Here is a 24,737-nt window from a genome sequence, read left to right as displayed (position 1 = left end):
GAAGAGGAGAGGAGAGCTAGAGCATGGAGACCGAAAGGGCTGCGATCATTTGCTTCCCCCTGCCTCCAGAACAAGCTGTCAAGGCCAAGGATTCAATCTCAGCTCTCTCCTCTTGTGAAATCCACTGCTAAATGTGTGCTTCACCCCTCCGTACTGCCCAACTCACCTGCCCTGCCTGCTGAGATTTCCTCCATAGCTCCAGTGCTAGATAGCAGCAATGCATGTGTAGGTATCTGAAATCTCCTGATGGCCCAGATAGGGCTACACACAGTGACATTTGATGCGTTCTTTGTGTTGTTTTTTGGTTTGGTTTCTTTTTTTTAATGTTGGTAATGTTAGAGGAATGTAAACATTGACAAGTCATGCTCTGGAAAATGCAAGAAGTCAGGTTGCCTGGGCAACCCTTGCTTGGCCTCCTGGCATGAAGGCATGATGATACAGCCTTTAATAACATGATTACGACCTATTTTTTCCACAGGGCATAGGATGGACGAATCAGTGCATAGGATGGACGATGCTGTGGGAATGAAGCTGTTGTCTGTTCCTCATTTGTTGCAGAATTTGGAAGGTGTGTAGTGAATGAGGCAGAGGGTTGCAGAAGGAAAGAGGACAGTCTTGGGGAAATGAAGCTGAATGCCTTCTGAAGAGCTGTACTCGTTCCCTGTGTCTGCCAGGGATGTTCTTGTACAATGATGGAAATTGCCCTGGAACCAGACTCTTTCAGTGCTGTCACTAATCACAATTTCTTCAGTGTCTGTCTCTAGCATGTAATTCTGGGGCTTGATTTGCAGAAAGCTGGGAGCATTTATATTGGCACCTACAAGGCTGCGTGATTTTTCTCATTCTGAACACAATTCCTTTGTATTTTATCTCCCTGCCTGCAAAACAGGAATAATCTTTGTCCTTACTCTTACAAGAAGGTGGTGGAGATGATTTCGTTGGTATTTATGAAGTACATGAATATTCTGACAGCACTGTAGGAATGTCTCTGAGGAAACCTGTGATTTTGTACTCACTGGGAGGTTTGGATAATAAGGCTGAGGGGCATATGTTGAATGGGAAAGGTAGAGACATCGCTAATGGCTGCCCATTTGCTGACTGTAGTGAGCATTCTGGGGGAAAAACTAATGTGTGATCATCTAATTAAGTGCTGTATCATAATGCATGTGAGCAATTGAAGATTGCAATGGCAACCTTACATCTAGCTTTTCCTATCTTTTTTTTAATGTAATTAGAAATACAGGATTGAAACAAATTATTGCAATCAGTCCTTTGCTATTACAGTCATCGAGTTATACAGTTGCTCTTATGAAATGAGCTTCATTTTAAATGCTGTTAGTATTTATGTCCCGTGCTTTTGTTGGAAGGCCATTCCAGACTCCAAATTGCTCTTGTACTGGGTTATGTTTTAGCATTCAATTCAAATACACTATAGCTGTCCAGGTTCTTTGTCTTTCTTCCCTTCCCATTTGCTCCTGTCTGTGACTGTCTTTATCTTAAATCTCTTTTTGTCTTTTCCCATGCTATGTGAGCAAACAGCAGCCCTATTCCCTTGCTGAGCTGAAGTTCTCCTCTATCTCCTATCCTTTTATAAATAGGCTTGCTAAAGCTTTAGTTTCTCAAATATTGGTGACCAAAATTGTAAAAAAGCACCAGTATTCCATTGTCTGAATTGCAAATACCTCATGGACACAATAAACTGGTGCCTTATAGTCTCTTGTGTTCAAGTAGTATATAACCAAGTCCATCACAATATTTGCTAAAAGCTTACCTTCCAGCAGAAACATTTCCCATTAGTCCCGGAGCATTTTACCTTGTATTTTGCATTTTTACTTGCTTTTGCCACACAGGGTCCTAAGCTCACCCAGTTCCCTCTAATGTCCCATTTCTGTGCTGTACTGCTGGCAGTGCTTCACTTTGTCACCAGCAGACTTCACTGGCACATTCCTAAGGTTTGTGCCAAGCTTCCTAGCGAGGTTATTAAACAAGATTTCTTTTTTTTTTTTTTTGACAATGAGTCACCCCACCACTAACCTCCTGCCATCCACTTATGATTTCTATTTTTCTATCCCTTATTGCTGTCTGCCCATCAGTCAGCTCCTTACCCACCTCATAATTTCTGTATGTGACTTGATAGCCTTCAATATTCCTTCACTATATAGGCTTTTCAAAAATGCAATGTATCAGGCTGCTAGTCCTCCACTATAAAAATAAATAAATAAATAAATAAGCACAAAGGGAGATCATGGAGACGGAAAACCTAGAAGGTATAAATAACCCTGTGTACCAGTAACTCAGTATGGCTGAGAGTAGGTTGCTTCAGCTCTGCATTTCAGACTGGTCTACCTCCTGCTGCAGAGCTGTCATGCTCCGCGGATTGATTGAGCATCTGTGCTGGGCTTCCATAGCTCTTTTCATGTTCAAAGAGCTACTGACAGTATCGTTTAGCAGCCAGAAAAATCTAGCAGAAGTCCGTCACCACAGGACACTTGTCATTTTGGACATCCTTTTTCGGCTGCTTGATTTGAGCTTTGTCTATTTTGTCTTTGCCAAGTGATGCAGAGATGGGTGACTTCATTTGAAGGCTTTAAAGATACTTTCTGATTTTGAAAGCCATGCTCCTGAAACACAGAGGATCCCACGAGAATTCAGCAGCATCGAGAGCTGGAAGCTTGTAGGGTTCCCCTCCCCATGAGACTTTTAGTGTCCCAATGAATAGTTTTAATTTCCACTGAGATATAAAGAGTTAGCTTGTTGACAGTTTTCCTACTGAGCCCCTGAATAGTACGCCTAGAGTGTGTGTGGGCTCAGGAGTATGGGAAAACTCATAATGGGCCTCTGAGTAAATAGATAAAAATATTTTTTATTTTCCACACTCTCCCTTCTGGTAAATCAGTCAGAACTGAAACGTTCCATGCAAATTCCTTCTGAACTGGTGACTTCAGTGCAAAATCAAAGAATAGGTTGGGGGTAGGGGGAGTTTTCCTGGTGTTATTCCAGTAACTGAGAGAGCAATAGTTTGCTTCCATGGGCTTTTAATAGGCATTGGCTTGACTTCTCTTTTAAGATCTTAATGTTGACCTCTGAAGTCCAGACAGCCTAAGAGCTGCCGCTCTCCTGATGCCCATCACAGTCAGAGCAGGTCCTTTCGTGCAAGCAGGCTGCCTCCAAAGACAGCAGGCCACTTAAATGAGAGCCGGTTCTGTAGTTGATGACTTTTTTGCAAGTCACGTAGCTTATTTGTTGTTATCTGAATGATATTTTGCTTATTGTAAATGATTCCTTTTGCAGTAGGGGCTTTTTTTGGTGAACGACTGACTGGTATATATAGGAATAAGGGATGGAGAAAGTAGTCAGAAAGATAGATGGTGTTGGAGATTTGGGGAGAGTCATTCATCTGAAGCAGGTGACTTAGATTTGGAGTTTTAACATGTCATAGAGGGATGGAGGAGTAAACAGCTGGCAGAGCTAGAAGGCTTTCAGTAAAAAGTCAGAGCTGTTTGCATTCTTTGGTATAAGATTTGAGGCCAGATTCTTTTTTTTTCTTTTTTTTCTTTTTTTCTTTCTTTTCTTTCTTTTTTCTTTTTTTTTCTTTAATCCTTGTAATGCAGCTACATCTGGAATCTCCTCTGGGACATTTTCATATAATGATGCTATGTATCCATGCAGCATAACCCCCATTAGAGCAGAAGCAAGGGTCTGCTGAAGGGAGACTGCTGCATGAGGCAGGGTGGAGAAGGGGTGAAATCTCCCTGCTGTGTGATCCTCGCTGCAGCTGAGCAGAGGAGGTGTTTGCCAGTTCACATAACCCACCGGCTATCCATTACTTGAGGGTAGAACAGCAGTTCAGTGAAAAACACTGACAAGAATTAGTTCAGAAAGACTGATTTATAAGAAAGGTTAAAGGGGGTCTGGGTGCACATGAGAAGGATGCGTGACAATAAATAAAAAACATGTGGATTGTAGCAACCCCTAATGTATGAACAAAGCAGGAGTGGAGGGCAAAATGATGTTTGGCTCTGAAGAGAAGTGTAACCAAGTTAAGTGTTGCTTCTCTTAATTTTATTAAGTTGTGGCTCAATAAAGCACATATTGAAAATAAAATCTACTTTCTCTTCCCAAAGAAAAAAGGTAAAAATTACTTTGAGAAGCAAAAAAACCCCAAATTAAGAAAATCTGAAGAAATGGTATCAAGGACTGTCTCCTGCTGACAGAGGAGGAGATGTTTTACTTTGACAGGCCAGATCTGGTCATTCTTAGACAGTTTGAGTGTGAACCCTTATGTCCACATGAAATATGTGCTATGTGTGTTGTTTGGGTGGTGATTTTCATTGTTGCCCTTCAGCTGAAATAGTAAACAGTCACGGACAGCTTTTCAAAACCTTGTGCTGCTTCTAGGGCTTGCTTTGACTTTTTCATTGTAGAAGGTTTGGCTTGGGCTCAATTATAGGCTTCATAACTATGTTTTATCTAACTGCTTCGGTTGTTCTGAATTATTTTATTCCCACTTACTCCTTTCCAGAATCTTGCTACAAAAATCATTTTGACCTTGCTCTTTGAGATTAGGTACCATCTTTTTTCATTGCTTATTTTTTTAATATAGCCCTGATCCATTGCTGACCCTGCTGAGTGCTCCTGTAGTACAAATATTAAGTTGACCCATTTTCTCTTTTGCTCCACCTCTGTTTTTATGCTTTTGTGAGCTTCATGCTATGTAGATTCGGGAGAAATGGCTGTTATCAGGTAGTAAGGAAAGTAGTATGGCAATATTCTGCTTAAGTACAAACATTAATGTAAAATACCCTTTGCTGCTTTTCTCAGAAGCGTTCCCTGTAGTTAGTCTAGACAGAAGACCAGGAGTGACCTGTGAACAGTGAATAGCTCAACTATTTGCATATAAATAGTGTTTCTTTGATTTATTATTTTTATGATACAATTTTCAAATAAGAGCAGACAAACGTGTCTTTTGTTTTGTTTGTAAATTCAGGTGATTTATCTCATTTCTTTTCCCCCGCAGCTTGCTTTTGTTTTTCCCTGTCTTGCATCTCTTAAAGAGATTGCTATTCAGTGGAGTAAGGCAGAGGTCGGGGCAGGCCAGTGCGGACAACTGAGGACACCCGGGCTAATTGCGTATGCGCAAAGGGAACACGTGCACGGTTCAGAACAGGACCACGCTGCCGCTTTTAAACGCAGTCAGTCTAGGAAGCAGCAGTACAAGTCTTTGCCCTAAAAAGCAGTCCTAGTCTGTACTCTCGGAGTGCATCGTTTTTGTGATGCTTCTTTATAGCTACAGCTTCTTCCGTTTTTACCGGACTTCATTCCCTCACTGATGCAGTAGCTTGGGAACAGTGGTTTTGTTGGTACGCTTAGGTAGGTGTTCAAGCTCTAACCTAGTGATATTGGGGAGGTAAGCAGACTACTTCTATGCAGACTACTTCATTTTTGTCTGGTGCGAACAAGAATATCAGATGCAATGTTTGCAAGCCTTGTGTGTTACTGTAGCACCGTAAAGAAAAGTTAGCTTGCAGCTGCCCAGCACTTCAGACACGGTGAGGCTTTAGCTCTGAAACACAAAGACATCACAGCTGATGATGCCCAAGGATTTTCCTTTAAGGAAATGTCTTCTGTTTAGGACATCCACCAGATATTTTTTTTTAAATATTTGAAATGTAGGGGGGAAGAGGATGAGCTGACATAGTCTCCTAGCCACTTCTTTCTGAAACCTGAATTTGAGCAAACCTCAAAAGATTCCCACGCAAAATGGGTTTGAACTCCAGTCCTTTCCATGGCTTTTCAGGTGTGCATTGCAGAAATGCAGCAGATCTTGTAACAGAGCTAAGGGACTGTCTTTGAGAGCAATCCTGCACAAGCACAGTCCTGCCTGTGGGGGTTTAAAAATTACCAGAATCCTGAAGTTCTTCAGGAAATTTTATATCACGCTTGCTGGGATCAAGCTCCATACTGCCCCCATTCTACATACACGTTTTAAACTGGGAGAAGGTTTGGGGTGTGAAGTTCTTGGGCAGTTCTTCAGCCCCAAGAAGGTTAAGGGAAGGCTGGAAGAAAAGGAGAAACCTGAGGTGGACTTCAGGCAGGTAGTTTAGCGTTTTTATAGCTGCTGTTAGTGAAATCAATAGTGTCCTGCTCTCCAGAATATCCCTCAGAATATCTGTAGTTCACAAGCAAAGCTTATCCTCCTCATTCTCCCCAGTGAAAGAATAATTTTCGTTTGGTTTGTTTCAGAGCTGGAAAAGGAGATTGCCAGGAGACCGAAGAAAGTCTGCATTGTTAAAGTGGTGGGAACCAGGAACCTGTGGAAAAACATCGTAGTATTGTGTGTGAACTCGTAAGTCCGATCTTCTGTTTGAATAGTTGTGTGGTAGTGAACTGGAAGCAGTAATGGGAAATGATGGGGGAGCTCCTCTGTTTCTTAGTGTGGGACCCTTCACTAGTGTCTCTGATAAATGATCCTGGAAAAACACCAGCTGTTGCAGGGAGTTATTTTTATGGCAAATGTGGAGGAACTCATTGGCCGTTTCAGGGAGCAGCACCATGTGTTTTCTCAGGTGTCGTGCTGCAAGTGCATTGCTGTCACCAGTGGTCTTGCATGGATACATGCTGGTACGTGCTCATGCATGCAGACATCTGCTGCTGGCAGCCTGGGTGGGATTTTTGAAATCATTGATGCCACAGGAGTGCAAGTTCAAGTTGTTTACATCTGATATATCTGTATTGCAGAGAAAGATGTTGCTTGCCAGTAAATACAAGCCTGCTCCCTTGTATAACAGCTGTCCTTGATAGGTCTTCAAAAGCAGATTACAAAGTGCTTCAGCTCTCCCAAATCGCGTATGGGGCACGCAGGGAGAATGTGCAGTCTCACACAGAGCAATGTGATGCCTGCGTCCTAAGGCTTCAGCTTGGACATGCCTACATGGACGAAACCAGGCATCTGCCTGAGGGTTTTGCAGGCTACAGGCTCCGAGACCTTCTGCCCAAAACTGAGCACCTTGTACAAAGGAAATAGATGGGCTGCAAATTTAGCCTCTAACCAAACCCAATTTCTGGAAGGGCAGCGGCAGTGGATTTTCAAATTTTTCAATCTTATAAAAATGCTCATTTGAATTCCTTTCATTATTTTTTTCAGATGGGAGGTGGGGAGAACACTGGAAATCCCCCATCCTCTGCTCTGTTTAGAAGTATGTGGCTCTCTTGTGGCTTTTTCTTTATCACTTCAGGGACCTACTCTGCAGCCTTCATTCCCCTTAGCAGGCTAACCCAGAGAGGACAGCCCCTGTGCTGGGCAGATCTGGGCAGTCACCCAGAGGCACACGGACTTCAGGCGGTGGTCTCCAGTGTTATCGGTTGCAGAACCAACTCTGGGTTTATAATTTTTGTGTCTCTCTCCCACCTACCAGTGGGTGACTTCCTCTGTTCTGAAACAGCATTTTCCTCTTAGGCTGAGCTGGTAGATTTAATAGCCAGTGTTAACTGTATTTGTGAAAAATGTTTATGTGGGGAATTCTCCCCTTCTCCCTCACCCTTTTTAATTACGCACATTTGGAAATTCCCTAAACCAGAACTAGGCAGCCCAAAGAGTGACTTCTGCCAATAGCGCACGGAGGCTGTTTGCTGTCCAAGAAGCGCATGAAGCAGATGTGTGTTTGAGGAAATAGCCTTCATGGTTTTTTTTAGGGGGTGGAAAAAAAACTATTGAATTTTAATTCTGTTATTCCTGTTAGATGGGGCTCTGCTAAATTTTCGTAGCATGGAACATGGAGAAGGAGCCTTTTGCAGGGAATTATGAGACATCAAGGGAGATAAATGTATTTAGTTTTAAAAGCAACTGTTCTGAGCTGCTTAGCAAGTTAAGATAATAGAGTAATTCCTGGGGAAGCAGGCTGGAAAGCAAAGTGCAGATGATACATTAATTTGGTTTATAGGTCATGGCCTAAATAACAACTTCAGCAAGTGTGTTTGCATGCACAGAAGAGAGAGACGATACACACTGTTTAACTCTGCCCTCTTATTAAATATTGTTTTGCTGATTAATATTTCACTTATGGGAGGAATCTGTTATAATCTAGATATCCAAAGCAAATTACATTCTTGTATAAGAGCAAGTACTTGTGCTGGGTTTTTTTAGAGGGGAAGGTGTTTGGTATTGGAGATGTATTTTTGAACTATAGCATTGATTCACAAGATTGCAAGAGAAGTTCCCCAGGCCCTGGGCTGTCATGCGCTCAGAGATTGTGTATTCCCCCACCTGTTTCTATGCTTACATTGATATCCAGTTTACACTGACAGAGCTTCAAATTCCTGACGTTCAGGATAGAGGGGTATCAGTGTAATGTACCTGCCATTCATTTTTTGGAGACCTGGACCCACACCTGCTGCTCTGTCAGGCACAATTAATTTGTGACAGGAGGTTTGTCTGATCTAAATGCCAGGGGCAGGAGGCCTTTGCTGGCAGGGGTTTTTGTGCTGCGATGGGGACAGTTGGGAGCAGTAACCTCCCATAGCAGCTCTGCCGCAGTTTTGTACCCTGTCAGGGGTGATGGCTGGGGCCTCTCATCTGACTTCTGTACCTCCAGATCCCTGCTCACCCTTCCCTCTTCTTCTTCTTTTCCCTCTTCTTCTTCTTTTCCCTCTTCTTCTTCTTTTCCCTCTTCTTCTTTTCCCTCTTCTCTCTTTTCTTTTTTTGGGAGGCAGGGGGAGACAGGAGAAAGAGGAATGAAATAGAGTGGCAAGATGTTGATCACTGGCGTCACGAAGAAACTTTTAAAAGAAGGGTAGATGCGTTGCTGTGAAGGGTGGTGTAAAAATGTAGATTGAATTAGGGCTTATTGTTTCATCACTGTAATAATCTTTGCAGCACGTGTGACCTCAAGTACTCATTTCTAAGGGGTTTTCAGTTGTAAGAGGCTAGCGTGGGAAGTGAGATGCAATCTTTAGTACGACCAAATGCCACAGGCGGGTGGGTCTTCCTGGAAGACACATCTGTATTGCGTGGTGTTTTGCTGTTCAAGCACACAGGCTGCTTCATCACAGCAGCACTGGCTCTGTGGCTGTCAGCAGATGCACCGGGAACAGAGAGACGACCTTCTCAAGATAGGGGAGTTCTGAAACGCACTGGGATAACCAGTCACACGCTAGGAGTCATTATAAAGTTGCTTGCACCCTGATCTTGAGCAACAAATGAAGCCAGTAGATTGCAAATGTCTGGCTGTATAGGGGTTTTTCTTTTGTTTCTTATGATCACTGCTTATTTTTACAGTATCACCTAGAAGTCCGAGTAGAGTCTTTTTGCACCTTTTTGCAGGTGTTGTATTTCTGCAGCAGAAGAAATTCTTTCCCCATTAACATGTTCCCAAGTTGAATTACGTTGCAGTGCACAGCTGCCTTCTCAGCAATGATGTCCTCTTGCCCTCTCCTGTTCCCTCTAGGCTGACTGGTTATGGCATACACCACTGTTTTGCGAAAAGCATGATGGGGCACGAAGCGAAGATGGCGATTACGCACAACTTCTATGCAGACTACTACACCATGGCTGGGATTGCGCTGGCATCCTGCCTGGCCATGTGCCCGGTGGTCGGGTTTCTGGGGAGGAGAGGAGGACTCCTGCTTTTCATGATCCTTACAGCTCTGGCATCGCTTCTGCAGCTGGGCCTTCTCAACTGTAAGTTGGAGATTAGTTTTTCTCACACACGAGTTTGCCATGCAAATAAGGGACCAGAAAATACTAGCATTTCCTTTGCTTTGCTCAGATTTGACATGCCGTACACCTGCTTAGTTTAAGAAGCTGAATTCATTTGAAGGATTCCCCAAATACTTGTTGTCTTAGGTTCATTAACAAAAGGCATTGTGTTCTGGATAAGTCCCTGTGGTGAAGCTCGTTTGAACATTGGGGCTGCTACTAGAGCTGTCACTTAAAAGCAAGCAAACAAACAAACAAAAAGCACTTTTAATTTTATTTCAGTGGAATACCCTCTGGGGAAAGACCTGAGTAGGGGTTGGAAAGGGAAAACTTTCCCACTTGAGTCTGTTTCTTGAATAGCTTCCAAACAAGCAGAAGTTAAAGGAATAGGTGTATGTTCTCTGCCTGCTCCAAGCATCTTGCTACATGTGAGTCATATACAGGTAGCATGGAAATACGCAGCTGAGAGACCCTGCTTTTAACATGGTATGTATGTGTAGTCCATGTGAACGTATACGCACAATTTCGTGAGGTGACACAGCTTTTCAAATGGGTTGTTCCTGCCAAAAGCAAGAGTGTCCCACCTCCTCCTTTGCAGGCAGTGATCTTTCTCTGGCCCTTTTGAGCTGCTTCAGGTGTTAAAACTGCTGCAGAAATATTCCCGTTCCTTTTTTTATTTTATTGCCTTGTCTTAATTTTCTGTTGGTTGAGGAAGTTGAACGTGATGGATCAGAGAGGTGTTGAAGCAGAGGGAAGGTGGGATGTGCTTTGCCACTCTCACAGTTGCCAATCATTAGACCCCTGTCCATGAAACCTTACCCAAAGGAAGGGGGAAGAGGGATTAGACATGCTTTGGACAAATTGGCTATGAGAAAAACACCAGAATACTGGTCGTTGCTGTTTTTCATTTCCAAGTTTAGAAATAATTAAGGGCTTTAACGAGAAAGAGTTTCTTGCATTGAGGATGGAAAGATTTCACATTCCCGCATGCTGAAGGCAACCCTGAGCCAGCAAGAGCTGTCCATATTTACAGACCGTGTTTCCTGAAAGCATTTACTAAGTAAAGCTTTAGCAAATGTGCTGTTTGTGGGAGTGTAGGAGGGAAACAGGGAACCTCTTTCATGACATGGAGGAAACTCCAAAATCCGTGTGTTTGCTCCCACCTTGGCACAGATGTTTACAGTCCCTTTGAGCACACGTTTACCATGTCCAGCTGTCCCAGCTGAGAGTGGGAGAAGCTGCCTGGCCCCATCTCATTCCCAGCCCATTGATGGATGTGACCAACCACATGCAGATGCACGCTGTGTGTGTGCCATCTCCCAAAACTCCACGCTCTTGTGTTGGTGTCCATCAGGGTCTCTCTACACTAGATTCATCTAATTTATTTTTCTTTAAGGACATTAGATGTTTGTTGAGGCTGTTGAGGTAATAAACATGCAATTGCTTAGTGGAAAGAAAGTATGCCAGAGCCGTGTAAGTCTGCTCCAGGGGCACGAAAATCTGGCTGCGGTTTTTCAACAACAAAAATGGAGTGAGGGAGGTGGGGAGGAACACCCTGTAGGAATCATTACAACCTTTTCCATGATGGGTTTAGGTGCTTTTGTGAGCAAAGTTGCTAAAACTAAGAGCAGCCGTGGGCTCTAGGCACTTGCTGCTGCATTGGCACCTGGACTTCTCTCAGTGCTGTGTGCCCGTCAGCCTTCCCCACTCTGCCCTCGCCCCTTTCTTTCTGAGAAGAGGAGGGAAAGGCAGCCTTGAACTTCGGAGCAGCTTGTCTCCCCCTGCTCTAGACCATGCCCCCCTTCTTTCTCAGAAGAGCTAGACAGTGTTTGGAGAGAAGCAGTGACCCTGCTGATTATGAAATCTGTTACAGCCTCCTGCATGTTTTAGCTTAGCATAATTTGGGTGTAATTAGCAAATTAAATCAGAATTTGAGAAGGAGGGTGAGAGAAGGAAAGGGGTATTCTCCATCAGCAGCAAACCCATGACAGACCTTGAGGTCCCTTCCTCTGGACCCCAGGGTGTCACCTGGGATGTCTCAGGAGCCTGGTGGGAGATCACCAGCAGACCTGGTGGCCCAGGTCGTGCCACTGCCCTTCCCCTTGCTGCCCAATACTGCCCTGTGCTCCTTTGCAGTTAGGATACATGGCACCTGGTAGCTAGCGTGATTCATGGACCACCAGCTCAGGGGTTTGGCAAGGAATAGGTCTCCCACCAGTGTGATGGTGCTGATGCCCAGAGTTTTGCTCTGTAACTAAAGCCTCTGTTGGCCATTCCCTTGGGGCCGCAGCATGAGGGCAGTTTCTCTTCTCCCGCTTCGTTAACGACAAAGAGGCCTTTGTGTTAATCCCAGTGGTAATTCTGGGGCTCTTAAAAATGCTTTACTGCTGTGTTTGTTATCACTGTCTCATTAGCATGCTGTCCTCCAGCTGAAAGGGGCCTCGAAATGGCATGCCCTATCTGGTGGCCATGGGAAGATGTGCCAGTCGTGGCATGGGAAAGGAGAAGTGTATGGGGGGCTAGGGTGGCATGTGGGATTTACCTTTTTTTTTTTCTTTTCCTTTGGATAAATAAATACATAACAGTATGTTCTTGGTTTCTCTCCCTTTCTCTCTTATTTTTATGTTACTCTAACTTCTCTGGTCTTGGATCCAGTGATCGGAAAATACAGTCAACTTCCAGACTCAGGTATGGTTTACAGACAAGCCTGCATCATGCTGGATGCACGCCCCTGGGAGCGGGTGGACCCGAAATGCCAGGGCCAAAGCACCCAGAGCGGAGCTGCCACCGCAGAGACGTGCGGGGGGGAAAGCCCACTTCTACACAGTGCCTTGGGACCGCGCTCGTAGGCAGGCCTGTTTGTTTACATGCAATCTCTTGGCGTAGCATCTTCACCATAGTCTGACTCGCCTCTGCATGTCAAGAGAGGGTGCAGAGGTCCCCCAAGGTTCGTTTTTATATATGGGGCAAGGCTTTCTCAGGAAGTCTCCTTCTCAGAAGCAACATTCCCAGTTCAGTCTTTTTCAGAAAGATCTGAGATGCCAAAGTCCCTTCTGATAAGGGGACTTAGGCACCTTAGAAAATACTTCCCTGGGCACCTTATCCCAGCCTGAAGTACTGTAACAGCAATACAGTGACAGGCTGCAGGGGAACAAAACTTACCCTTCTATATTTGATTTAATGGACCTGTCCTTGCCTGGCTTTTCCAAGGTCTGTTCTGCTGAGCAGTTGTGACTCCCTGTGGGGTCACTGCTGCAGCCTCACCCGCTATGCAAAAGGTGCCAGGCACCCCAGAGACCCTTAGTTTGCAAGATGCTGCGCTCATGTTCCTACCTGCTGGCAGTATTTGCCCTCTCCCACAGACATGGGGAGCACTGCAGAAAGGGCTTAGCCCTGAGCAGGCTGTAGCATATTTCCAAAGTTGTAACCTAAGAATTCACAAATACCTTTTGCTCTCCTGAGAGCTGATATATTCAACAAGAACAAAAGCAGGTGTTACTTTTTGTTGCATCCAACCCAGAGAGTGCACCCACCTGGGACTGCACGCTGATGAGCAGCCCTTTCTCCGGGCAGATCTTGGGACTTGGCTGAAGAAAGGTGGGGGGCACTGGCTGCAAAGCTGCAGTCCTTTCCCCAGTGTTGCCATCGGGATTTGTTCCCCTCCTATAGCGCAACAGTGTCTGCGAACGTGGCCTCCTCGCTGGCCAGGACGGACCACATGAGGTTGTACAACCCTGGATCAGATATCCCGCCCCTGCCTGCAGAAGGTGGCGAGCGGGGATAAAGTGAGGGATGTGTTGTCATAGTGGCCAGGAGACAGTTTCCTTTAGCTTTGTTTGGATTTACTGGGGTTTCTCCCTGTGCTTGATAGACACTGTTCGCTCCCAGAAACCTTGCTGCCATCCAGCCGTGAAATGATTGAGTGAACAGCCTTGCTGGACACAGTGACTTAGGGGAGTGCTTCACCGTCCTTGGCATCAGCTTTTCTCTCCCAGAGTTGTCAGGTGAAGGCTGTCAAGCTGGGGGTTACAACAGAGTTTGCAGACTGATCACGTGCAGAGGCTTAGCACGGAGATGGGAGCACTTTTATTTCTTCCCCCTCTTGTCCTGTGAGCCTCTCCAGTACGTAAGCCACCGAGCTGTACCAGGTATTTGGCAGCTTGATGAATGTTGCCTGCCTCCGCTTGTCTGTCAAACGTGGGAGGGAAGTGGCTGGTGCCTAAAAGACTGCCCAAAGATGTGTTTTTTCTTGGGTTTTACCTTTTTGTGGTGGCTGGGCATAAATAATTCAGAGATCGCTGCCATTTTTGGCATGACAGATGTTTTTTTTCACGTATGTTTGTGTCTCAGGTGCTTGGGGAATGGATTTTATAAATACCAGTTTTAAATTAGTATTACAGAAATGACTCAAATTCTTGTCTAGGGAGAATGAGTAACATCAACCTGTTTTCTTGTTTTCTTCCTTGGAAGTTTGGCCTCATTCTCGCTTTTTATGAAAACACTTGTCTTGGCAGGTATGAGTGACAGCGTCAAAGACAAATTCTCTACCGCGTTTTCCATCGTGGGTATGTTTTCTTCGCATGCCGTTGGAAGCCTCAGTGTGTTCTTCTGTGCTGAAATCACACCCACAGTAATCAGGTGAGACATTGGAGCCCCCCCTCTTCAAAGTATGGGGCTGAAATTATCCTCATTTAATTGATAACTGGCTGTGTAACTTAACACATCGTATGGGAGGGGAAATCCCCCATAACTGGAGACCTTGCAGCAATTTTTGGGCCGCTCTTTAATTTAATGTCGCTGCAGTCAGTCTGCCCAAGAAAATACCTGTCTGTAGGCAGAGAGGCTTTGTTTCCGATGGCTCCACCTTGTGTCCCATCATGGTGATTATCAGCAGGCCAGGCATGGTATGAATTGCATTTGTTTGCAGTGTGGTACGGTCTTAAATACTTAGCTGAACCAGATCGTGCAGTTGAACCACGTTACTGCTTTGCTTACTGTGCTGGATTTGGCCAAGCAGTGACCATGTGAGTCTATGGCTTGATATTAAAAGAGAAATTCCACAAGTGTGCAGAGGAGGACATAGGTGCAGGCAATCCCTGCCTCCGTAGGGCAGGTTAATCAGCCTAGCTATAGGGGTGCTTCGGTGGAAAGGAGGTGTTGCGACACGCGGTGTTAAATGTTTTTGGTGCGTATAGGTGCTCTGCGAGTCTGCCTCGCCTACAGCAGCACCAGTGTGAGTGGTGTGCTGTTATTACAGATAAAGTCATCTTTCTCTTTGCACCCAGATCTGTCTTAGAGGCTCAAAGTTTTTCTGAAGAGGAGCGTTTTCATTCTGGGCAATAGTAGAAATCGGGCAAATGATCTTCACCAGAGAGCTTCCCATAAAATGTCTTTGTATAGTCGGGTTTTTGTACAATTTTATGTATTCACTGTTACCTTTCACAGCACAAAGGTTGTGCTTTTGGTTCTGGATTATGCTTTCAGCAATGCCACAGCGATTCAGGAGTCCACCCTGACTCCACTGAATTTCCCAGGAATGTAGGTCGTACGGGTGGGAAGGAGAGAGGGTGGAGGGAAGAGGATACTCTTCTTTTTCTTTTTTTTGTCCAAATTGTATGCCTTTTTAATAACTTTGCAAAAGTATTGTAGGAAAACTGTCAGCTGAGTAGCCAGAGTCTCCTTGATCCATGGCCTTTTCTTCCAGGCTATCTGACTTTGTGAATGTATTTTACAGGTAACATTATTGCCACAGGGAAAGGCAGTGTGAGTGGTGAGGAGATTATACAGCCCGAAACACTAACAGCTATTTACTTACATGTGTGTCAGTCAGTTTGGTGTTTTTATACCTCTTTACTTTTCTCCTTGTCTCTGTTTGAAAGACATATAGATAAGGAATTGGCCACGTCAACCAGAAAAGAATCTGCCAAGTAGGGTCAGATGCGCAGTGTGAACTTAGCAAGCTTTTTTCCTTAAATCACTTATGTTGCTACAGGGAAGGGGACAAAATCCTGGCTGGGAGCCAAAATTCTGCTTCCCCTGACACTGCTGGGTGACATCAGGCGAGTGACAATAGCTGGATATGCCTCAGGGTCCCCGTTTATTAATAGGGATGATGACACTCTGCAGCGCTTTGCGGTCCTACCACCGTGAAGCTCTTGATAAGATCCACTCAGGGCTGTAATTAGGAGGTGGAGCTCAGGACGGTGCATAAACCTGTCTCGGGCAGAGGTGTGGTTAAGCTGCCTCATGTCTTGCGTTTTGGTGGGATCTGGCTGCTCCCTCATAACCTGTTCTCCAAAATACTGCCTTGGATAGCCTTTAGCGTTTCAGACCATCTTAATATGCTTTTGGTTGAATCTCAAGGAAGCTTAAGGAAAAGGGAGGCAGAGAGAGCACTGGAGCCGTCTCTGGGGTTTCCCTGATCAAATCCTTTACCTGTAAGCCCCCATTCCTGAGGGAGGAAAACAGCACTGCCGTTATCGGTGGCATCACAGCAAAGCCGTAGCACCCGTCCAGCCCTACTGCGATGGTGTTGAGATGAACGGTTACAGCGGTGTAGGAGGAAAACAACCACGTTCATTGCCAAGAGGTGCCGCCTGCTCCAGAAACGCAAAGGTCCCACACTACCGCATGGCACAGAGGGGCCCTTCGTACCCTCGTACCGCACCCCGGTCTCCTGGCGCTAGGTAGGAGGGCTTCACCTGGAGCTCCCATTCCTTGTAGGGGGGCTTCAGTACCGAGTGCCTTCCAAATGCTGAATGTAAGCGCTAAGTGGCACCAATAATCCATCCCTAATAATCTTGATGGGAACACGACTGCAGTTTGCACGGCTGTGAAATAGGAGTAGGCTGAGGAAAGCATGATGTATCCTTTCCCCATCCTCTGCATGCTCAGATACTACCAAATGGAAGAGAGATCAGGTTTTTTTACCTCTATGTCCTGCTTTTGTGCCCACCCGGCCAAAGAAATGAAGAGTGAGCAGCGATGACCAAATTAGGAGTTTTACCCATCAATAGCTGTCTCAAGCCAAATTTCCAGTGGGGTACAGGGCTGTTTACTGGGACCTGAACCAGGCCTGGCTTTTCCAAGGTGGTGCCTTGCCCCGTGAGACCAAGGGCATCCTGGTGTGTTACTGAAGCTCTGACCTAGGACTGAGTGCACAACAAGGTCACTTATGTACAGGAAAGGCTGGGAAAAAACATGGAGGTTTTCAGGGACTGACTTGAAGAAGTGGCTGAGCTGACTGAACAAAGCCCTAAAAACCTGGTCTGAATTCAGTGTTGGCCCTGCTTTGTGCAGGAGGCTGGAGTAGGTGCTCTCCCAAAGTCTCCTCCAGCCTGAGTAGCTCTCTGGCTCTTTTGTACTCCGAGCCATGCTGTGTGTCGACCCATTTGCTCAAGACAGACAAATGGTCATCTGAAGATAGGGTTAACATTTCTCTGCTCCCCTGAGCAATGCTGAGAAGGGCAAGTCCCCTTTCTTAGGTTTAGCCTGGTGCAAGCAAAGAGTATCAGCGAGGATGTTTTGCCGCTCTCTGAAAAAACACTGCGGTAGCTCGCAAGGAAATTCTCCTCCACGAACAGGAAGGCCCTTCCTGAGGACAAAATTTTGGACCAAGGTCTCCCTGCAATTTGCCCGTGTCAGGACCGTAAGCCTCACGCAAACCATCCTGCCGCTGGGCGGGCAGGGGTCGGGGAAGCGGCTCCGATCACCCGTGGGTCCCTGCCGTGGGCAAGCCCCCCACAGCAGCTGCTGCCAGGCGGAGGTGCGAGGGGAGAAGCTGGGTCTCACCACGGGTGCCAGCAGCCCTCGCGCTCCCTCCCTCGGCTCCGCTCCGCACCTCGGAGCGTGTTTGAAGTACGGACGCTGGCCCCCTGCCACAGGAGACCTCGTGCTGAGGAGGAGCGGTGCCCCAAAAGACCCTGAATGTTTTCGGTTTCCACCTGCTGCCCTGTGGTGCCTGCAAAAACAGCGTGAATTATGAGGGTGCTGCCTTTCTTGCCCTGTACCGGTTTTCCTGATGTACATGTGAACAACAAAAAATTCCTGGCAGTATTTTCAGTTTTCCTTTTTTTTTTCCCCATGTTCATATTTGCAGTATAGTCAAACATTAAAAAAAAAAAATCTTCTAGGATGCATGCCAAAATGTATTTTCAAGCCACCTTCTGCCAGGTTTTGATGGCACTGGATAAAGTAACGCCTGCTCTAATTACTGACGTCATATGGAAAAACTTTTTTTTCCCCTCCAAATCTGAAGCCACTTGACCCATAATGACAGAGCCGTCTTTGTTGTTGCCTTTTCCTGTTTCCTTTCAGCTTGCTCGATGTCCTTCTACAGCAGCTTTTAAAACTCACCTCAGGTCCTTCTCAGGGGTTGAGATACAATTTAGCTGTAGCAAACACTGATGTAAATGAGCCAGGCTTTTGTTGCTCCGGAGCCAGCTTGGAAAGTGATTTGCCATGCATTCGGGGCTGGTTGTGTCGATTACTCATGTGAGTGTATTAATGAAGTTGCAGGGAGGCCAGTTGCACAATGGCTGCATTCAGCTGGGTTTCTAAATTGCCATCGGAAAGCTGGCAAGTTTTTAATAAGGGCTTTTGCAGTATTTGGGGAAATCACTCTTGTCTGTGAAAGATGCTCTGCCGAGTCTGGAGAATTAGAAGGTACGTACGTGAATTTTTGATCCAGTCAGTGTCCCAAGAGCATCTTTTGAAACCTGTGTTTGCTGCCCTTCAGCTGTCAAGTAAGCAGCAGTGGATTTTGGAAAGGATTGGGTGAAGATTAGCTTTGACACAGTGGTTGGCTGAATGAATTTGGCATTTGTAGGTTTATAGTGCTGTGATTTCTAGTATGCTCAACAGTCAGTGAAACTTTTTTTTCCCAAGTAGTTGATGTAAAGCCGTTCATTAGCCTTCTGCAGTTGTCTTCTGTAAGGTCTGGTTATTGTTAGTAATTACATCTCTGCCATTGGGCCAGGAACTGAAGTACCTGAGCCCGTCTGGTCTGATCAGCAGAGGGTTTGGGAATAGATGGCATCTCCCGGAGGAGCCACTGGAAGCGTGCTGCCGGGGCGAGCTTGGTAGGGGAGTGGGGAGCAGGGTGCCAGCGATGAAGCTCGAGGGGAGACCTCCCTCTGCAGGCAGCAGGGTCTTTGGAAAATGAAGGACAAGCTGCCGCTCGCAGAGATTTTGCTAAAACGAGTCACTTGAGGGTGACGTTCTGCTGGGCAGAGACCTCGGTCGTGCCGCGGCGGGAGGAGGGAATGGTGTGCCCCAGAGAAACGCCTGCGGTGCCGCTTCTGCGCGGGGTCACCCAGCGGGGACAGGTCCCGGCGGTGTGAGCTGTGCCCCAAAATGAGGTGGGCGTCCGCAGGTGGCCATGGCCAGCGGTGTGCCAGGCCTGCCGGCTCCAGGACCTGGAGAGACGCTGATGAGCAAGGCGAGGAATTGCAGGGGAGGTTGCCTGCATAGCTGAGCATCGGGAGAGAGCACTGGATTTGGCCTGCATAAGCGATTTCCATGCTGGAAATCTGGAGGAAAATGAAGTTATTTTCACATGGGTTTTTTTAAGCTTTAATGTGTTTTCACTGTTTTTTGGTGTGCATGTATGATCTCAATACACAAGCACACTGCTTTTAATAAATAAGCATTTCTGCCATAAAGAATACTTTATAAATGTACCTGTTTATAATTTAAGCATTTCACCAATGCTAACCTTTTTGTAACTTTTCTGTGATACAAAAATACACACGAAGAGCAAGGAAGTGTGAAGTGAGGGACCTACCTCAACGTATACAGCGAGTTAAGAGGAGGTCTTGGAAATGAATCCCAAACTCTTGTTCTCTATTCTGACTACTAGCTCTGTTACCTTCTTTTTCTGAAGATTATGCATTTTATTAGAACGATGTGTTGATAGGTTCCAGCCACAACATGTTTTTATGGGCTCAGTGTTTGGTATAATGGATCGAGGCAGCGGCCTGTAAAGTCTAATCTCCTGCCTCCACTGCTGATTGATGCCAGATACTTCAGAAGCAGCCAGAATTGACTTCTGCACCTACTGCGTCTTGGTGTGTCTTGTCTGAGCTGGAGAAGGCTGGCATGCTAAGCAAAATCTGGTTTTTCCTCACTGAATACGGGAATACTTGGACGTGGGAATACTTTAGAGGGCTGTCTACACACTCACGTGATAAAGCTCCTCTTCTTCTTATGTGGGGGCAGAAAAGATACTCGAGTATAGTTATTCCCCCACACTGAGGCAAACAGGCAGTAACGATCTACAGCAGCAAAGCAGCTCCGTACTGGAGTAACAGTGCAGTACGAAAGCTGTGAGCGACCCGCGTTTGCCTTAGAGATTTCGGATGCCCAGGTGCGTGCCAGAGAGGGGATGAGCCCGGGGGAGCCATCGAGGCCGCGGGCTCCGCACCCCAGTGCCGACGGGGCTGCGCGGGCAGGAGCGGGCTGCGGGGCCGGGCTCTGACCTCTGCTGTGTTTGCAGGGGCGGTGGGCTGGGGCTGGTCCTGGCCAGCGCCGGCTTCGGCCGCCTGACCGCCCCCATCATGGAGCTCCACAACCAGAAAGGCTACTTCCTCCACCACGTCATCTTCGCCTGCTGTACGCTCATCTGCATCATCTGCATCCTGCTCCTGCCGGAGAGCAAGAACCAGAACCTGCCCGAGAACATCCCGGACGGGGAACATTACACCCGGCAGCCCCTCCTGCCGCACAAGAAGGGGGAGCAGCCCCTGCTCCTGACAAACTCTGAACTCAAGGATTACTCCGGCCTCCACGACTCGGCAGCTGTGAGCGACGGGATCTCGGAGAACACCACTGCCAACGGGATGAAGTCAATGTAACCAGGTGGATTTTTTTTTTTTTCCCTTCTTTTTTTTGGTTGGGTGTTTTTGGGTTTTTTTTTTTTTTTTTTTCCTTCTCCTCTTTCTTTTGTATTTTATTTGACGCTGTTGTGCAGGAGGAGCAGCACTTTGGGCAAAGGTGTTTTGCACAGATTTTACAAACCAGTGATGGAGCAGACACAGACTTGGGGGAATTCAACTCTGCTGCTAAAGCAACTTTTGGCATCTTCAACTATTGTGCAGATTGCTCTTGAAAAAGTTATGGGGGAAAAGACTCATCTGAGAAAAGACCTGGCTGGAGGTAGCCCTTCAGAACTTTTTTTCCTGCCATTAAATATGTATATTTATTTTGATTTATTCTCAAGAAGCACTTTATTTACTTTTCCTTTCATAGATCACAAAAATGAAGCCATCTTATAATAAGAGGTGCAGCCATTCCAAGAAAGAAACCATGGGGGGGGGGGGTGTTTTCTGTTTGTTTTTGTGTTTCTTTAAAGGAAAGAGGGATCCACTGCAAAGTTGAATTGACTGAAACTTAGACTTGTGCAACATTCTTCTGCCTGTCTAGAAAGTCCAAGCGCCCAGGTTGCCTGCTGTGTTTGTATACACCAAAAAAAAAAAAAAAAAAAAAGGAAGGAAAAAAAAAAAGCAAAACCTGTTGTGACTCAAACTCTGACTGCATTTTAGGCAGCTTATGTTTGTTTTTATAGCCCATGTGCACTTAAAAGTTACTTTTTAAATTAGTACTTTTTCTTTTCACCGAATGCAGTGAAGAAAATCCTACCCAAACAAGCTGATTTTTCAATGAGAATCAGCCTTCTGCATTTTAAGAGTCCATGAATCTATTTTAGACAGTTTCCACTGGTTTTTAATAGTAATGTTGATGATGTGAATGATTTGACCAATGATGCAAAAATTAGTTTTGCCAAGAATGGCTTTAATTACCGGGAGGCCCAGAATCTCTGATGGACTGCTCCAGGAGAGGAGCACAGACCAGCAGGGACAAAAAGTAAGAAGCATGCGCTACGATCTGTACTTTTATTCCAAAAGGCAGTGCATCTGGGATTCCTGCTCCTGGGAAATGAGTGTCCTGGCATTGCCCTACCTGTTTTTAGAACCAGGGTTTGGGTTTTCAATTTAAGTGGACAAAATGCTTAAGTGACCATTGGAAAGGAATGAATTGATAGCCTGTGAATAATGACTTACAATCTGCTGTTGGCTGTCTTGGGGCTTTTAGAGATGGTTTCTGGTTCTGACCCAAGAATATACAGTGAACTCACCCAGATTTCCCCCCTTCCCCAACAGCTCTCATAGGATTTTCATTCAGGAAAAAAAACAGTTTACTTAAATTGGATCGATCCTACTCTAGACTAAGCAAAGTGAACATCCAGTGTGTCTCCTACTGTGCAGATGGCACTTTGATAGTGGCCACTTGACTTCTCTCCTCCAGCCCCCAAACCAAATATTTCCTTTGGCCATCGGCTTTTTGTTCTCGCTGTGTGAATATTGTGAGGATCTAGTTCAATGCAAGGACTTTGTAAACAAACAGCTTTCTTGCATTTTAGTTAACCTCCCTGCTCTCCCTCCCTCTTCTCCTTTCTCACTCAGGCCATCCATTTGTGATTGCTTGGTAGTGCAGACATTAAAACAAACAGAGCAGCAGGATGTCGATGTTGTATTGAGTGTCCATATGATTGCCACTTTGTTTGATGTACACCTTGCGTTCGTACGCATGGAAAGCGCTCATTTGCACTTTCCTCCTCTACCTTCCCTCTCCCTTCCTCCTTTGCTGTATATATTGTCAATTAACTACTGTACCTAACAATTTCCATCCTCCATTAGGCTGCCGATGTCCTCTTACAGTTCTCAATAAATCAGAGATACGTGCTCCCCGGCGAGCGATGCAGTAAGTAGCGCAGCCTCAGACGCTGACGAGTGCAAGGGGACAGGTAGACCTGCAGAAGCGACAGAGATTGTTGTGTTCAGAGTAATAATGTTGTCCTAAAGCTGCTAATTTTTGTACAGAGGATGTGGACATTTGGGTTCTTCTTGAGCCTAGTAAGAAACACTGGACCAGTTGATGGTAGTTTTGCCCAAAGTTACACTATGTTTTTTTTTCACCTTTGTTAGACTTGCTGTGACAGCGAGAGCCCGATCTTTCTTACACCAAGTTTTATTGTCGAGCTTGAGCGCGGCTGCTTCTCTTTTTGTTCCGCGCTGAGACTTCTGCAGTCTGCGTTCACCTAAGGAAAAAACCCAGACCTTCCCCATTCATGCAGTATTCATGTGCCAAATTTGTGCAATACCTTTTTGCCTTCGATGCAAGATGCTTGTTGCAACCCACACACATTGCAGGGGGGAAAGTGGGTTCACAACAAAAAACTGAAGAAGCAAAACAAGTCTTAAGGGAAGGGAAAAGGGCCTGAAAGCGGAGAAGGTGCGAGCGCAGAGGCGGAGAGCAGCACCCTGCCATCCATCGTGCCGTGGAGCCAGCAGCTCCTTCCCTCGTGGTCTCTGTGCCTGTGTGCTCAAGCTACGGTACGGCTCTTGTAGACCATCCACAGTCCTGTAAAACCGGCTGCTTCCAGCACTGTCAGTGGTCCTGGTGTGCTCCCTGCTGTTGTCCACAGCGCTTTATCGTTTCCTATTCTGGTGGTTGTTCTCTGATGACAGACGGGCCCAGGGAGGAGAATGGTTGTTTAAATATATCAACATTTATGTAGTAAACAAACTAGGTGACAGGAACATGCAGCAATTAATTGTTTTCAAAACTCTTATGAAATTGACTTGATTTGCTGCTTTTTGGGTTTTTTGCCTGAAACCAGGTAGTCAGTACTGATCTTCGGCAACACGGGGAGCCCCAGCTTCTCAAGGTGGTCTGGCCCTCTGCCTCTGTCATGACAATAAAACACAAACTATTTTCCTGCCTTGGCCGCTCCAGTTTTGCTCATTTTCCTCAAAAGATGAACACTTCTGTGCTTATTAATTTTTTTTCTACACACGCTCACAGAGTTGGGAAGCTTTTGCTAAGCATACCTTGTGTGGAGGAGTCGGGTACCAGGTGATGCAGCAGGGCAGAAAGGAAACGCGGAGATGCTTACCCTGCTCTGCCTAGTCCTGCGGCAGGACAGGGCTCTCTGCTGGGGTCCCGGTCTGCCACACCATCGGCTCCTCGGCCACGTCTCCTCCACGGCCATCACCAGGAAAGGGTTTTCTCAGGTGGCTCTTTCTGGTCACCACAACGGCGGAAGCGGTCAAAGCTGTCCTGTCCATTCTGGCCTTTTTCTGGGAACCTTCAGTAACCTCTAAGCCCATCAGTGGATTTTTCTTTGGGTTTACCATTTAAGGGCTTTCTTCCATCTTTGCAAGTTTAAACAAAAATGTGAAAGTGACATTATGCTTGATCTTGGGGGTTTTGTCCCCTTTTAAGGTTTCAGTACTGCTTTTGTTGCCAGACACACTGCAAATGGATAATGAGACTTACCTGTTTGCAAGTGTTTTGTGGCCACTCAGAAAGGGGGTTGTGTGATTTTCTTTTTGGATTGGTTGAGCAGGCTTTTTTTTTTTTTTTTTTTTTTTTTTTTTTTAAATGGAAGTATTTTACTTAACTGTTGCCACTTCCTGGAGCCAAACACTAAAGGTCACCAAATTGGAAGCAGAAGTGCCATTAACTGAACTCTGTGAATGTCAAGTCAAGTTGCGCCTGTAGCTGGCACATAAGACAACTCTATTAAGTGGGGGGATGATCTCCCCCACTGTAACTTTTTTTTTTTTTTTTTTAAGAAAAATAAAATGACAAACCTCATTTTAAATGTATTGTGTAAAATGTTTTGGGAAAGGAGGACGATGTGTTATGTCTAGTGGGTGAGACCTCCCTCCCCATTTCAGTTTCTGATGAAGTTTTAAAGAATCGTGTTACTGTATGTTTTGATCATGAATAGTCTGGTGGTGCTTCCTCATAGCACAAGCTTAAATCAAGTACTGAAAACAGTCTTACAAGCTAAATGTCTGCATGATGTTACATCTGTTGTACCTACTGAAAAGAACTTTGTATGTAAATGTACAGAATAAAATGACGTTGTCCCATCAGTTTACTCTCCTTGGTCTGGCTCCCTCACCGTGACTTCTGAAACAGCCCAGCAGCAGCTAAGGTCAGTGACACCTCAGCACACAGTCCTGCCCTCCTCTAC

General features: G+C 45.7%; 1 protein-coding gene across 1 annotated transcript in view; it reads left to right on the top strand.

Annotated features, from left to right (window-relative positions):
- The window catches only part of SLC22A23 (solute carrier family 22 member 23), a 120,495-nt gene extending 95,859 nt beyond the window's left edge, over positions 1–24,636 (top strand). Inside the window, 6 exon segments of the mRNA XM_030041836.2 lie at positions 479–568; positions 6,244–6,346; positions 9,444–9,676; positions 12,350–12,382; positions 14,209–14,332; positions 20,190–24,636. Of these exon segments, the coding sequence (XP_029897696.2) occupies positions 479–568; positions 6,244–6,346; positions 9,444–9,676; positions 12,350–12,382; positions 14,209–14,332; positions 20,190–20,547 (941 nt within the window). The 3' untranslated portion in view covers positions 20,548–24,636.
- The last annotated feature ends 101 nt before the right edge of the window (positions 24,637–24,737 follow it).

This window comes from Aquila chrysaetos, chromosome 18, assembly GCF_900496995.4.
Source record: "Aquila chrysaetos chrysaetos chromosome 18, bAquChr1.4, whole genome shotgun sequence".
Lineage (NCBI taxonomy): Eukaryota > Metazoa > Chordata > Aves > Accipitriformes > Accipitridae > Aquila > Aquila chrysaetos.
This window is presented reverse-complemented; position numbering and strand designations above follow the sequence as displayed.